Source organism: Nuphar pumila, chromosome 4 (assembly GCF_984573655.1).
Source record: "Nuphar pumila chromosome 4, dmNupPumi1.hap1.1, whole genome shotgun sequence".
Lineage (NCBI taxonomy): Eukaryota > Viridiplantae > Streptophyta > Magnoliopsida > Nymphaeales > Nymphaeaceae > Nuphar > Nuphar pumila.
In genome coordinates this window covers 10,375,008-10,391,935 of record NC_143252.1, presented here as the reverse complement: position 1 = coordinate 10,391,935, position 16,928 = coordinate 10,375,008, and the positions used below count along the sequence as shown (strand labels likewise).

The following is a 16,928-nucleotide window of genomic DNA, read 5'->3' as shown; positions in this document are numbered from 1 at the left end:
GATGCACAAGGAGTCCAAAAAATATGTGAATATGTATCTTCACTTGCCAAATTCATTCCTGCACGACTGCAAACTGGAGCATTGTCAGTAATGATTTGCACCACACTTTCTTCACCCACTTCTTTTATCACTTCAACAAATAATCTCTTTAAATATTCAGCATCTTTATACTCTCCAGATGCATCAACAGTCTTCAAAAAGATTGGCCCATTTAGTGAGTAAGCAATGAAGTTTATCAGTGGTCGCCTTTGTATATCAGTCCACCCATCAGAAACAATCGACACTCCATGTCGTTTCCATGCAAATTTTTGGGTCTCTAGCAAGTCTTCAATTCTATTTTTTTCCTCTGCAAGAATGACTGTTCTTAGTTTTTCTGAACTAGGAGGCACATAACCACTCAAATTGCAATTAGCCAAAGATGTAATCATATCTTTCCAGTATGGACTTCTAGCTACATTAAAAGGAATTGAGCTTGAGTAAAAGAATCGACCAATCTTTTTATCAATTTCTGCTCTTGCCATGTTTTTGAATGACGCTTGTATTGTTTTATTGTTTTCCATCTTTCTTTTCTTTAAAAGCTCTTCTTGTGTATCACTAGCAATAGGAAAAGACAAATTAATCGAATCGTTTTTCATCTCTGCAATTTTCTTCTTTTCAGCTTCCTCTTGTTCTTTTTTTAATTGCTTTAACATGTCTTTGTCAACCCCAGAACATGCCCTAATTCCTTGACCACGAATATGCAAAAGATGTGCTTTCACACGCGTATAAGAACCTGTGAAAACAGTCTTACATAGATTACAATGAAACTGCACATTCCCACCACCACCACTACTAGCTTTTATCCCTTTTGTCACAAGCCTCCAAAGTGGTTGAGAAACATCTAATTCAGGGTTAGAACTTGAACCAAATGTATTGACACTACCGCTAGAACTCGCCATTATATCTGAAAAGTGAAAACTGAAAAGAAAATAATTAAATAAGTAAATAAAATAAAGTTAATAAAACAGGGAATATTGGAGGGGCCGAGCCCCTCTTCTGCGAGCAGAGGGTGCAGGGAGGGGCCGAGCCCCTCCACTGCGAGCAGAGGGTGCAGGGAGGGGGGCCGAGCCCCTCCTCTGCGAGCAGAGGGTGCAGGGAGGGGCCGAGCCCCTCCCCTGCGAGCAGAGGGTGCAGGGAGGGGGGCCGAGCCCCTCCTCTGCGAGCAGAGGGTGCAGGGAGGGGCCGAGCCCCTCCCCTGCGAGCAGAGGGTGCAGGGAGGGGGGCCGAGCCCCTCTTCTGCGTGCAAAGGGTGCAGGGAGGGGGGCCGAGCCCCTCCCCTGCGAGCAGAGGGTGCAGGGAGGGGCCGAGCCCCTCCCCTGCGAGCAGAGGGTGCAGGGAGGGGGGCCGAGCCCCTCCCCTGCGTGCAAAGGGTACAGGGAGGGGGGCCGAGCCCCTCTTCTGCGTGCAAAGGGTGCAGGGAGGGGGGCCGAGCCCCTCCTCTGCGAGCAGAGGGTGCAGGGAGGGGGGCCGAGCCCCTCCTCTGCGAGCAGAGGGTGTAGGGAGGGAGGCTACGAGCAGGGTCGACATACCTGATGGAGGGGGAGACGGTGGCTGCCTGTCGCCGGAGTTCGGATCGCCGGCGTGGTTGCAGGAGAAAGCTGCAGGGGCTGAGGGGGAGAGGCAAAATCAAGAGGGTAAGCCCCTCTCCCTGTCGATAAACCCCTTTTAGGGTTCGGCTGCCAAAAAAATGGATCTGGGTCGGGTTTGGACCCGACCCGACCCGGATCCAAAACAAAATTTAAAACTCGAACTGGACAATTTTGGACTCGGTCAAAGTTGACCGAGTCCAAAATGTGGTCGGACTCGGCCCGGACTCGTTGACCGAGTCCGACTCGGAGTTGACCGAGTCCGGGCCGAGTCCCAAGCCGCACCCGAGTCCGTGCGTGTCGACGCGGGTGCGGCAACCCTTTAGCCGAGTCCGTGTGACATAGGCCTAGGCCCAACATCTCCGAACAAATAAGGCCAAGAGAATGATGCATCATATAAAATTCTATAATGGACAATCCAAATGTCACAAAAGGCAATAAATACATAATTCAATTTCCAAATAGGTGAGTTCATATCAAATATCCGATTTGAAAAAGCAAGTTTCAAATCAAGTCCAATAAAGTTAAGTAAAAACCTTATAAAAATTTGTGCAATCATATGCACAATAATATGTCTATTGATGCAATTATATGCAATACATGATGTCCCATGACCATTTTTTACAAATTTGAACAAGCAAGCAATAAACACTGATCATTTCCAATTTGCGCAATCAACATAGAGAAGACGAAATTTTTAGATTATCTTTCATAAATTTACCAATCAAAGAACACATGCACCAAGACACAAAAATCCAATAGAAATCAATAAAGAGACAAGAATAATAGTTTTAAGAAGCTAAATCTAAATCATAAGTCTACTATGAGACAAATGGAGTCCCACATGTAGAGATTCATAAAGATACATAATTATCTCTATTAAAAAGTGTACATATATATATTTATATGATATATATATATATATATTATGTGTACATACCAATGTATATACACATAGTATATATGTATATTATATATATATGATATATAATATACATTTTTATATAATATATTTTTTATTTCTTTATTTTTCCTTTTAGTATCTAGTTCCATTTGAACTAGACTTAAACTAGTCAACATATTGTTGACTAGTTTGAGAGCCGTTGGACTAGCTCCAATGACTCTCTTGTGCTTCTCTTAGCTCTACTCCAAGAGCTCATTCATGCCTATAAATAAGGGTTATCCCCCCTCCAATTGTATTAATGCTTTTTAAGCATTTTATATGAAGTTAATAAAGATTATTCATTTTATTCCTGTGCCTTCTTATTGGTGTCCTGTGGGTTTTGGTTAGTGTCTTTTATAGACACTTGTTGTCAACGTTTATGCTCTTGTTGAAGGCTGGTATTTCATAATATTGTATCAGAGCTTGGAAGCTCTTAGAGTTTTTTTGAAAGGTGTTGCCTCATTTTCCGTGCCTTTGAAGCAAGAAGAAGACTTTTTCTTCGTTCATGATTCAAGTGTCCTTATGCTTGCATAGCTGGAGAAAAGAGTGGTGATCGTTGACGCCCCTCAAAGATAGTGAAACTGTGATTGTGCTATTGTTCTTTCTCTCATTTTATTTTTTTTCTTCTCTCTTTCTCTTACCTTCTTTTTTCTCTCATTTTCACCCTTGTAAGAATGGATGATACCAATTATGTAATGTGGGCTTCAATTATAAAGCATCACATTTGAGGAAAAGGATTGTGAGTTTAGTAGATGGTTCTGATCTAGAACCAAAACTAATCATCACCAAAATAGAAAATGAGAAAGAAGTACCTCTCACGGAAGGAGAGAAGACTAAGGCATTAGCCACATATGAGAAAAAATGAAAAGAATGGACAATTGGGAATGACAAGATCATGTCTTGGCTAATTAACAGTCAAAAAATGCTCAAGTCTTGCATAATTTGAGCATGCCGATAAAGCTTGGGAATACCTTAAAAATATGTATTCCCTTAAAGATATTGCACATGTGTGCAATTTGCAAGACAAAATACGAACTATGACCTAAGGCGACAAGAGTATTAGAGAACACTATAACGAGTTGTCCGAACTTTGAAAAGAATTGTCTCTTCTTGAGCCAAAATGGCATTGCCCCAGAGATATCGAGTTTCGCCAAAAACAACTTAATATAGAGCACTTTTACTAATTTGTGAATGATTTAAGGCCGAAATTCGAAACCACCAAATCAACTCTTCTAGATAGAGGAAAAGTTTCCTCTATTGTTGATACTATTGAGGAATTAACTATAGAGGAGAATAGGCTAAAGAAGTATATTTCAAAAAATGAAGATGATTCTGTTCTAGCCATATCTAGACCGGGGAATTTCATGCGTACCTATAGACCACCTCATTTTGGAGGACAAGGTAATGATTATGACAAAAGAAAAGTGATTTGCCACCATTGTCGTGAACCGAGACATTATAGGCCTCAATGCCCCAAATTAAGAAGAAGAGATGACAAGAAGATGGCTTTGGTCGGCTCATCACAAGAGTTAAAAGATCCAAGTAATCAAGATGCTCCTGTATCTATGGCACAACTAATGGAAATACTTTAACCTCTTCTCAAAGGAGCATCTTCATCTTCATCAACTATGGCATCAACTGGAGTCGCAGTTTCATTCAACCTTCTCTGATCCCGATAAATCTCCTTGGCTTCTTGACTCTAGTGCTTCTTTTCAAGATCCCAAATAGTGGTATTTTGATTGAATGTCGTAATAACTCAAGTGTGCTAAATGTTTTCACGGCCGATGGTACATCTCTTGAAATAAAAGGAATAAGTAATTTTAAAAAATTTCAACAAATTTTTTATTTCAAAAGTTAGATATATTCTCAAGTTAAATTTAAATCTTTTATTTGTTTCTCAAATATCTGATAATGGATGTAATATCTTCTTCTCTTCTGATGGTTGTTGGGTACAGGATTGTTAGTGAGGGAAGCTCATTGGGGAAGGCCACAGAGAAAGAGGTCTCTACTATATGGATTTTTTGAAATTACTCAAGGATACTTTTTGTTATAACGTTCAGAAATTGGATTTAGATTTGTGGCACAAAAAACTTGGTCATCCTCACATATACAAAATCCAACATTTTACAAGTTTAGAAAAATATTGTAATTCTGAAAATTTTGCTTGTAAAGATTGTATTCTTAGTAAAATGAAGAAATTATCATTTCATGACAGAACTTTTGTTTTCTCTAGGCTACTTGAGTTAATACATTCACCTGCACCGATCATATGAAAAGGTGGATACACATATTATGTGATTTTTGTTGATGATTTCTCTAGGCATACTTGGATTTACTTAAACATAAATCTGAACTTTTTTTACATTTTCAAACATTTCACAAAATGGTCAAAAACAAATTTCAAAATGATATTTCCATTTTTCGTACCGATTTAGGGGGAGAATTTTTATCAAAAGAATTTAAGGATTATTTCAATTTACATGGCATCACACACCAAAGATCTTGTCTTCACACACCACAACAAAATGGTTTGAGTACCAAAAGAATTTTAGGCTGAAGCAACCTTAACTGCGACCTATCTTATTAACAGAATGCCATCTTCATCACTAAAAAATATAACTCCAATCGAAAAACTTGTTAAATTATCTCCTGATTACTCTAAATTAAGAGTTTTTGATGAGAATGCTTTGTCTTCACTAACAGAATGATAAACTTTCTCCCTGTGTTATCCCTTGTGCCTTTTTAAGTTATGCAGATAATAAAAAAAGTTAGATGTTATGACCCTCAAAATAAAAAATTGTATGTTTCAAGAAATGTGTCCTTTTTAGAAAATGAAAGTTTTTTTTTATTTTGAAAATGCTAAGGAAGAAACTGAGTATTTCTTTCTATTTGATTTAACTTCAAAGCATGATAGTTGTGATTATGAATGTGATCCTGATGATGGCCAAGATATGGCAGATTCACAACACCTTGACAATGTATTTAATAAAGAGCAAATCCAGAAGGACACAAATTATTTACAATACTCCAAGCGTAAGGATCCCAATCTTCCATATGCATTAGAAAAATATTCTGAAACGCAAACCAGAAAACCATCTAGAAGTTTTAAACCTCCCGCTAAATTTGTATCTTATGAATCCTTTTCTCTAAACTATAGGGAATTCATTGCATTAATACACTCATACATAGAACCTTCAACCTATGCTCAAGTTAAAGAACATTCTGAATGGGTAGAAGTCATGAGAGTAGAATTAGAAACCTTAGAAAAAGCTAACACTTGGACTATTCAAAACATTTCACAAGGAAAGAAACCCATAAGATGTATGTGGGTATAGAAAGTTAAAACCAAGAGTGATGAAACTCTTGAAAGATATAAAGCCAGATTAGTTGTCAAGGGATACTCTCAAGAGTATAGAATAGATTACGAAAAAACTTTTGCTTCAATTGTCAGGATGACACAGTTAGGATTTTAGTAGCCTTAGCCCATCGTCTATATTTCAAATAGATGTCAAAAACGTCTTTCTTAATAAAAACCTTGTTGAAAAAGTCTATATGGAAGCACCACCTGATATAAGTATTCCTAAGGGTAAAGCTCTTCGTTTAAATAAAGCTCTTTATGGTCTTAAACAAGCATCAAAAGCTTGTTATGATAGATTTAGTCATGTTATGATCGATATTGGATTCAGATCTTGTTTGAGTGACACTTTTTGTTTGTTAAAATTTCTGATGCAGGTATGATTATTCTCCTTCTTTATACAGATGACATGATCATTTTCGGAGGAGACAAACAGGGAGTTGAAAACATTAAAAGGCTTCTTAAAAATCATTTTGAAATGACTGATCTGGGTTTATTAAGATTTTTTTAGGAATTGAAGTTGTTTATTCCCCTAAAGAGTATCTATTATCTCAATCTAAATTTGCTTTTGATATTGTTTCCAGGTCTGAAATCAGGAGATGATAAGAGAGTTGATACTCCTGAGGTTGTCAACACCAAAATGCGAATTATGATGAAGAACCTCTTGAAGATCTCACTCTTTACAGATAGCTTATTGAAGCACTTTCCTATCTCTCAACCTAATATATCACATGTTGTACATACAGCTAGTCAATTTCAGCACGCTCTCACTTTTGTTCATTAGGGAGCAATTTTGCATATTATTAGATACATTAAATTTTCTCTTTCACGAGGCATTTTCTTGTCTGCTTCATCTTCATTGGATTTAATTGCTTATATTGATGCTGACTGGGGAAGTGATCCCAATAACAGACACTCAACCACTAGTTTTGGTGTTTTCTTAGGAGAATCTTTGAATTCGTGGCGGTTTAAGAAGCAACAAAATGTTTCTCTTTCATCAACAGAAGCTAAATATCAAGTTATGGCAACCACAACCATGGAGGTAGTCTGGCTCAGAAGATTGTTGGCTAATATGAGAGTTGAAGTGACAAAAGCATCACGTATATGTTGTGACAACAAGAGTGCGATATACATAGCCAGCAACCGGATGTTTCATGAACGCACTAAACATATTGAAATTGATTGTTACTACATCAGAGATGAGTATCTACATGGGACTATTGATTTGCCTTATGTTACCTCAGAATATCAATTAGCAGATTTCTTCACCAAACCTATCGCTACTCCTAGATTTCATTTCCTCTTAGACAAACTTTCAATCATTGTACCGTAAGTTTGAGGGAGAGTGTTAAAAATTGTATATATATATATAATATTTTTTCTTTATTTATTTTCATTTATTTATTTTTCCTTTTAATATCTAGTTCCATTTGAACTAAACTTAAACTAGTCAATATATTGTTGACTAGTTTGAGAGTCGGTGGAGATAGCCCAACGGCTACAAATAGAGTCGTTGGACTAGCTCCAATGACTCTCTTGTGCTTCTCTTAGCTCTATTCCAAGAGCTCATTCATGTGTATAAATAGGGGTTATCCCCCTCCAATTGTATTAATGCTTTTTAAGCATTTTATGTGATGTTAATAAAGATTATTCATTTTATTCTTGTGCCTTCTTATTTGTGCCCTTTTGTGGGTTTTGGTTAATTAATGTGTCTTTCATAAACACTTGTCAACATTTGTGTTCTTTTTGAAGGCTGGTATTTCATTACAATCTCTACATGTGTCATACAAGAAATTTTATCACAATGCAATGAATATAAAATCTCTAAGAATCATGATATAAAATATCAAAGAAAGAAACCATTTAAGATTTGCAAGAGGTCATAAGTACCCAAGTCAATAAATTACCAATGGGCAAGAACACAAAGTCACTAAAGACTCAATGACAAGAATTTTTCAAAAATAAGTTTTGACAATGCTGAAGAGGAAGCATAAATACAAGAATCCTCTAAGATATAATACATAATCAAGAAACACATTAAATATTAAAAAGTATATTTGAGTGCATGATGACAATAATCTTCCTCTTTAATAAGCAATATCATCCAAACATACATGAAGTAACACATTAACCCATATAAGATTAATGCAAGTCATATATAGGAATAAGCATATGGTGCGTGATATAAGTATTTGCCAAGAGATGGTCACAAAAGCCACTAGGGATACATGAAAACCACAAAGAGTATGTACCAAAAAGGGCACAATAAATTAAATTATATTTAACAAGTATGCAATAAATCAAGAGCCTACAATTAAGAACAAAAGTGTCCACCAAAGATCTAAACAAACACAACAAGTATCAAAAGACACACCAACAAAGCCCATAAAAGGGCATACGCAAGTAGGCTTAATTACAAAAATATTTTATTTATTCATCAAAGTGCAAGAAATATGAAAAACATGTAATCATAATTTTAAAATCCTTAAGAAATAACATATTTACTTAGTACATAATTTTTAACATCTTTTGATAATTAAAAAAGGTACTAGCATACTCAAAATATACTTTGAATCAACAAGATAATGCAAGAGCCAACAAAACAATAATATATTTAAAAAGAATTTTAAAAGAAATTTCAATTAGTTAAAAAAACAAGTCCAATTTTTCAACATAAAATACCAAAAATCAATTTTTGAAATTTTACCATAGGCACTTCACCAAATAAGAAACACATACCAGAATGTCAAATCATTGACTCCAATCCATACATCAATTAAGAATCTTCCTTAGAAGAACAAACACGAACAAGATACCAAGATCAAAATGCCAAACTCTTATAGCATGTCACGAAATAGCACGGACCTCGATACACTCCAAAAAGAGCTCCAAGAGTTGAAACATAATGCATTTGGACAAGATCATAACAACAAAGGTGAAACATATTGAATATGAATGAATATCTTCATTAATAAATAACACAAATAAAATACAACAAAAAATTACATAAATTCCACACTACATAACTCTCAAAACACACAAAAAATACCTAATACTACCCATCACTCTCACACCTTACAAAGCACACACCCATCCCAATTTATAGAGAAAAGAAGATGAAAAATAGAGGAAAGAGAGGATAGAGAGAGTCCTCAACTAGATACTTAATATATATATATATATATATATTTTTAAATATATACATATATATACGTATATATTAGATATACAAAAGGTACATTAATCTTAAGAACTCTCTCTCTCTCTCTCTCTCTCTCTCTCTTTTCATAACCCTCACCCACCGCCCCTCTCTTCATATCTCTTTCTCTCTCTTTTCGTAACCCACGGCCCCTCTCTGCATCTGTCCACTCTCTCTCTTTGTAACCCTCACCCACTGCCCCTCTCTCCCTCTCTCTTTGTAACCCTCACCCTACCTCACCCCCACCGCATCTCTCCCTTTCTCCTTCTCTTTCTCTTTTCGTAAACCTCACCCACACCGCCCCTCTCTCTCCCTCTCTTTGTAGCCTCAATCTCTCCCCCTTTATAACCCCACCAAAGTCAGCTCTCTCTCTCTCTCTCTCTCTCTCTCTCTCTCTCTCTCTGCAAGTAAGAGAAGAAGAAGGTAAAGGTGGTACGTGTACCTCTCTCTCGCTCTCTCTTCATTACTCCTCTTTTTCTTCTTCTTCTAAGACATGGACCAAAATGTACTTAGACAAAGTTGACCGAGTCTATTTTTTGACAAATATAACCCTAGGTGTGGGTTGTCCGCACCCAGTGCAGCATATTTTTGTATTAGCCGCACTGGGTGCCGCACCTGCAGCACGTCGCATCGACGCGGGTGTGGCAACCCTTTTGAAGAGTCCATGTGACAGTTGTTAAGCTATGTCACAGGGATTCGGCTAGCAGGGTGCCGCACCCGCGTCGACGCGACTCGACGCAGGTGCGGGTGCGGCACCGGGTGCGGTCAACCCGTCCCTGGGTGCGTTGACCGCACCCAGGGTCATTTTGGTCCATTTTTTTGGGTTTTTTTTTAAATTGCCCTATGAAATGGACCCGCGCCGGGGGGAACCCCCGGACCCCCCTTATATATATATATATATATATATATATATATATATATATATATATATATATATATATATATATATATATATATATATATATATATATATATTTTACATTTTTGCCCCTGCCGCACCCCCACACCCGGGTTTTTTGGAAGTGTTGAATCCCCGCACCCGCACCCATGTGACATAGTTGTTAAGCTGTTGCAGGAAGAACAAATATACAAAGGTTGAAAAAATATGGGCTTTTAATCTTTCTACCGCCATATAATGAATAAAGAAAGCAAACTATGCAGAAGATCAAAAGTAAGAAGCCAAGACTATTTATGGTTACAGTTTACCTTCAACTGTTTTACAGTTAAAGTAATAACTAGATATTTTTAGGCTTTGTCTATTTCAGGTTTACAGCTTCAGAACTTAAAGCAAGCACTGATACAATTTTAAGAACCATCATATAACTTTAATAGACTAGTCCAGAACTATAATGTGTGGTTCCCATTCACATCCTGAAGAGAATCCCTTAATCATGCCTTTGAAAGAGATTGCGAAAGCACATTAATCTGTTGAGTAAAGTTAACACAACAGTATGACGTGAATTTGCAAAATTGACATTTGATAGCCACCAGCACAATGAAGAGACATCAAATAAGAAATTTGTGTTACTTGTGAACTCTATATCACATGGTGTAGAACACATTTGAACCAACTTTTTTCCATGCATAAGGTGAATAATAATAACTATCATTATACTACTTAAATTAAGGCTTTACTAAGATATATAAGATGAGAAGATAAAAGTCTTTCCAAATATATTTGCAGCAAAACACTGTTTACCTTATTATGCCACAAAGATAGAAACAAAGAATATAAGCAAGCAACATTATCTAATGATGGGAACAACATTTGCATACCTTTGTGTACCCTCTAAACCTAGCTCCTTTATCTTTTCAGAAAGTGGCATAACAGGCTCTGTTACAATGTAAATAGTTGGTTTAGCAATGGAACCATCAACAGCTTCAACCTCTGTGCTGTGAAGAAAAGACAAAATATTTGGATGCCTAACCTGCAATGTTTTTCCTTTAATGATTAGTATTACTCAATGAGAGGAACACGAGATAATAGGGGAGCAAAAGCACAAAAGCAAATGGAGCGAACAGTCGACACTCAAAAAAGATCACAAAAACTCCAAACAAGCAGCCATTTTGCCTGCATTTCCTATTGGATTAGCTTGGAGAAATATAAGAGACTGCTTGTGCCTTCACTTGAGGGACATCACAAATGAAAACAGGATTTACAAATGGCTAGCAGCTTTAAGTTAAATGACTATGGGAAAAGTGTGGGACACTAGATGTGACAAACTCAGGAAAAAATTAAATTACATCATGACATAATCATTAATATAAGCTTAGTCAATATGAACATCCTCTCCATAACGTCAGCAAAACACCAACTATGTCAAATCAGCAGATTCAGTACACAGAACCCCAAAAGGCAACAAAACACATATTATGGAGAAATCCAATTCCTATGTAGAATATTGATCAGTGTAAGTCATAGAAATGAAATTTTTAACCAAAGGTAAGTTACAATATAGACACTGTATGTCTTCCATGAGTAATGAAGAGGTTCAAAGAAAAAACAACTGTCAAATGTGCGGAGGAAAATGTAAATTAAAAAAAAAGGTCAGGTCATTAACTCCACCAGTATTGACTAATTCAAGTTAGCAGCAAGATTAAAATTCAGCACAAGAGGACAAAAAATCCATACAAAGAAAGCCCACAGAGATGTCCAGGGAGCCTTTCAAACTTGAAAAGAAAAAAGAAATAACAAAAACTAAAGATTCTTCCTGTAACAGTTAACTTTTCATAGATGCATGTTAGAAAATTCAATTATAAACTTTTTATTCTAGGTCCAGATCTGAAAAGGAACAATACAAAATGTTATATACTATCATAAAACTAGAAGTTGTTTTTAAGAGAGTCGCAGATCCAATCGACCAAGGAAATCAGTTGATTGATCAGACCCATTATGATCAGATATGAACTGCTATTAGACGAGGGTTCTCCAAACACATTTATTTTGATTGAAAATCCATCACAAGCTTACAAGTATGGAAGAAAAAATTCATCTGGGAACAGAACATCAATCAATATTGTATTATTTCAAAATTTAAGTAGAATTGCATTGGAAAGATTAATAAAAAACAACAAGGATGTCAACAAAAATAATATGCAGCAATCATAATCAATAAGAAGACCCAAGAAATAATTTGTTCAACTGTAAGTAGGAAATGGTACAAAACAAACCAAAATATGCAGAATCAAGCCAATTCAGATGTAGGCCATGCATTTCTCAAAAATTGGTCTGCAGAGCTAAAGACATTACATCCATTTAAGGCAGCATGATCAACTTTTTGGATATTCCAAAATGAATAAAATTCAGAAGGCTTACTGTGCGAAGACGCTTGACGCCATTCCTGCCAGCTGCCAAGTGTCCATCTTGTGCATTATTTCCTGATAGAGAAAATATAGACACTGAACTCCCATCATCCTGGTATAAAGGAAAATACTCATGAGAATATGGGAGCTGTAGCATAAAAGACCAGCATAGATCACAAAGCAATACTCTCCCTTGAAAACAAGAATCAGACCACCAACTCAGCCAATACACCCAGAGGACTCAGAAAAAGCAATCTTCATCATAGAATCGTATCTCTAACATGTGGGCCATTTTATTAGGGGTTATAAAACAAGATAGGCAGAAGCCATTAAAACCTTAGCTTCCATAGTGGGAGCACTCAATAACGAAATTATGACAACAATAAGTAAAACTATTGGCCACTCTAGAAGTAAATTTCAATAAGACAATCTACCAAATAAACATATTGGTAACCCAAACATAAATGTTGAAAGCCGATGCACGAATCATGTTTTTCTAACAATATTCATGAATGCTATTTCCAAATGTCTATCCTTACAAACCTCAGCCCGTGAGTGGTTAACTTCAACGCGCCAAAAAGCAATGACTTGTGTTCAAGAACCAATTTATCATAATGTATCCCAGTAATGAACTATATTTCAACCATAACCACCACTTGCAAAGACAACTGATCTAGTATCACTTTAGGGAACAGACCCTACGCAAGAAACATACACCCACCAACTTATCCAATTGTACAGCCAAGCAACCATATTTAAAGGGGGTTGAATCCAATAGCTGAATCAGTGGAGTCAAACTACCTGTGTGGGGGCTTGGTTTGAAGTTTGAACACTGGGATCAAAGTTCAAACCCCCAAGCTTGGCCATCAGAAAACAAACAAACAAAAAACTTAAAGCAAGAAATAGAAAATACAATAGAACATTAACATGCTGTTCTGCTGTAATTAATTGTTGTGAACTGTGTTAGATCCTATCTCATAGTATCTGGGCTCTCTACTTGGGGCAACAATCCACAACAACAGTAACTCGACATTTCAATAGTAGTGGAGCTGATTTTAGTCAAATGGTCCTTCCCAAAGTCACCAGGATTGCAGGTTTGCTAGGTGCTTAGTGACCCTGGTATGCTATATACTGAAAGTTAGGTTGATAACTGTTAAAATATATATATATATATATATATATATTCTATTTTGTGTTAGTTTGCCAGATAGGGGCATTTTCATCTTTTCATATGTACATATAGTTGTTTTCTAGAAACAACTATATTTTTAGTTTTGTTTTTTATTTCTTTCTTAAATGTATTTTTTCTTTTTTCTTTTTATTTTTTGGATGCCATTTGGGGCCCCACTCAGAGTCATTGGGATCTCCCCAACTCATTGGGATCTCCCCAACGACTCAGTGAGGGGAGCTCCCAATGGCCTCCCCGCTCTCCTTTGTTGTACATAAATAGGGGGTGTTCCCCTTTGTTCTCTTATTGTATTCCAAGCCTCCTTCAATAATATTTATATTTTTTACTTGTTGGTATTGTCCTTTTGAGGCTTTTTATATTGTCCCATCATGGACTTCGTGCTTATGCACTTTTATACTCATTGTGCCTTTGTAATTGTCTATTATTGGACTTGTTTGATGCTTTTGCATCTTAGCCTTGTAATTTTGCGTACTTCATTACATGGTATCAGAGCAAGGTTGTGCTCTTGGTCTCTTGAAAGGTGACCATTGATAGATCGTGATTCGAGGATCAACGTTTTTGCCGCAATTTAAGGAGCTCCTTCGTACTCTTCCTCATTCTTCGCTTTAAGCTACAATAGAAAATGAGCAAAAGATTGATTTTTCCTTAAGTTGAATGGTACAAATTACATGATGTGGGCATCCGCCATGGAAAATAACCTCAAAGCCAAGAAGCTTTGTGGATATGTGATGGGTTCTATTCCGGAACCTCAACTCAAACTCACCAAGATGGAAGGTGGTACAAAAAAGCTCTAGAAGAAAAAGCTCGCATAAAAGCTATTGAGGACCATCAATCCAAAATAGAAGATTGGGAAAGTAAGCATACCAAAATCCTCACATGGTTTATGAACAATGTTAAGATCAAAATATGTGCCAATATAGCTAAATTTCGCAAGGCAAACGAGGCAGGTTTTTTTATGAAAGGTATGTATACACAAAAAGATCTTGCAAGACAATTTTTTCTTCAAGAAAAAATATGTACCATCAAACAAAGGGACATGAGTGTCCATGATTACTTTAGCACTCTTAGTCCCTTATGGGATGAACTATCTCTTCTTCAACCCAAGTGGGTTGCTAGTGAAGATGTAGAACTAAGAAGAGAGCAAATGGCAAAAGAGCACTTTTTCAATTTTTATATGGGCTTAGGCCCGAATATGAACAAGTTAGATCTTCTCTCCTTCATAGATCTAAGCCTCTTCCTTTGGAGGATGTCGTTGCCGAAATATGCCAAGAGGAGACTCGCCTTGGCATAATAAAAGAAAGAGATGAAGTGTTAGCCGTGTCCAAGCCCAGGAATCATGTAAAAACCTACAAAGCCTCCACACTCTAGGAGACAAAATAACTATAATGGAGGCTACAAGAAGGCTATTTGTCATCATTGCCATGAACCGGGTTATTACGACCTAATTGTCCCAAGTTATATGAAACTCCTAAAAATAAGATAGCTTTTGTTGAAGCAACCATACCAAAGAAGGAAGAACCAATTAAAGGAAAATATTCATTTTCTCTTGCTTAATTATCGGAGGCACTTCAAATGTTACTCAAATCTTCATCCACATCAGGTGCCGCAATAGCTTCATCTTCTCCTTCAGGATCTTCGATCCGGTAAACAGATTGGGCAAGGCCATAGAAAAGGAGTTCTCTACTTCATGAACTACCTAAACCTTCCTCTAAACTCTTTTTGTAATTATGTCCAAGATAAAGATATTGAAACTTGGGATAAATGAGTTGGACACCCAAGCTTCTCAAAGATGTATCTTCTTCCCTTTGAGAAAACATTTTGCAATGAAAAAAATTTAATTTGCAAAGATTGTATCTTTGAAAAGATGAAATCTACTCCCTTTCCGAATAGAACCTTTGTCACTAAGAGACCTTTTGAATTAGTGCATTCAGATGTTTGGGGACCTTCTCCCGTCATATCAAAAAGAGGATATTCATATTATATTACCTTTATTGATGATTTCAATAGATATGTATGGATATACTTTCTTAATTTCAAATCCGATGTTTTCTCATTCTTTAAAAAAATTCATATGTTTGTCAAAAATCAATTTCAAAGCAACATCTCTATTCTTAGATTTGATTCGGGTGGTGAATACTTATCAAATGAATTTCAAAATTATTTAGAACTAAACGGAATTTGTCACAAAAAATCATGTCCTAGAACTCCCCAACAAAATGGATTAGCCAAAAAAAAACATAAACATATTTTAGAAACCACTAGGACACTACTTATTTCTAAAGACATTCCAAAATGTTTTTGGGCCGAAGATGCTCTAACATCAACTTATTTGATAAATAGAACGGTTTCATCATCTTTGCAAAACATATCCCCTTATGAAAAATTATTTGAAAAAGCACCCGATTTCAAACGGTTGCGGATCTTTGGTTGTAAGTGTTTTGTGCTCTTTTATAAAAGAGATAAATTGTCTCCAAAAGTCATTGAATGTGTATTCATGGATTATGGAGAAAAACAAAAAGGATATAGATGTTTTGATCTTAAGGGTAACAAATTATGTTTCTAAAGATGTAACCTTTTTTAAAAATAAAAATGGTTTTGAGAATACCAAGGAAAACAATGAAGTCGATTATACCATTTTATTTGATCTTTTGCCACAAGAAGAGTTGAATTCTTGTGATGATTCCTTGGATGACATAGGGGATGATCCCTTAAATGTCAATAAAGATGGTGATGATAATGTGCATGAAGATGAAATGAAATGGGGATCTTCGAAACACGAGCTTTGATTAACAAGAGCAAGTGTCAAGAATGACACTAAAGCATAACCCTTAAAAAGGGTATAACTGGAAACAAAATAAAAATAAAAAATGTATTCTTTATTGATATGAAAAACCAATTGCTTAAGAAGCATTGGAGTAAAATACAAGAGGGGCTGCACCCCTTTATATACACAGCTGAAAGAGGACTCAATAGAGCTGTTGGGCACAGTCCAACAGCTCTATTTAGAGCTGTTGGAATGTGTCAGTCCAACAGCTCTATTAAGAGCTGTTGGACTGTGTCAGTCCAACAGCTCTATTGCTAGTCAAGTCTGGACAGGACTTGACTAGCAACAGTCATTCTAGTTCAAACTGAACTAGATGACATAAAAACAAAAAATAAAAATAAAGGAAAAAAATACAGAAAAGAAAGAAATTAAAAATGTATTTATATATATATATAATAATATAATATTATTATATATACATATATGTACAGTTTTACATTTTAACACTCCCCCTCAAACTTACGGTACAATGAGCGAAAGTTTGTCTAAG

The 16,928-nt window shown here is 36.2% G+C and overlaps 1 protein-coding gene across 1 annotated transcript in view; it reads right to left on the bottom strand.

Moving 5' to 3' along the window:
• Nucleotides 1-16,928, bottom strand: part of LOC149839337 (uncharacterized) — a 78,831-nt gene that overhangs the window by 54,029 nt on the left and 7,874 nt on the right. Inside the window, exons 2-3 of the mRNA XM_090002475.1 lie at nt 12,439-12,537; nt 10,899-11,050 (exon numbers count right to left, since the gene is read on the bottom strand). Coding sequence (XP_089858601.1) covers nt 10,899-11,050; nt 12,439-12,537 — 251 coding nt within the window. The remainder of the gene's footprint in view (nt 1-10,898; nt 11,051-12,438; nt 12,538-16,928) is intronic.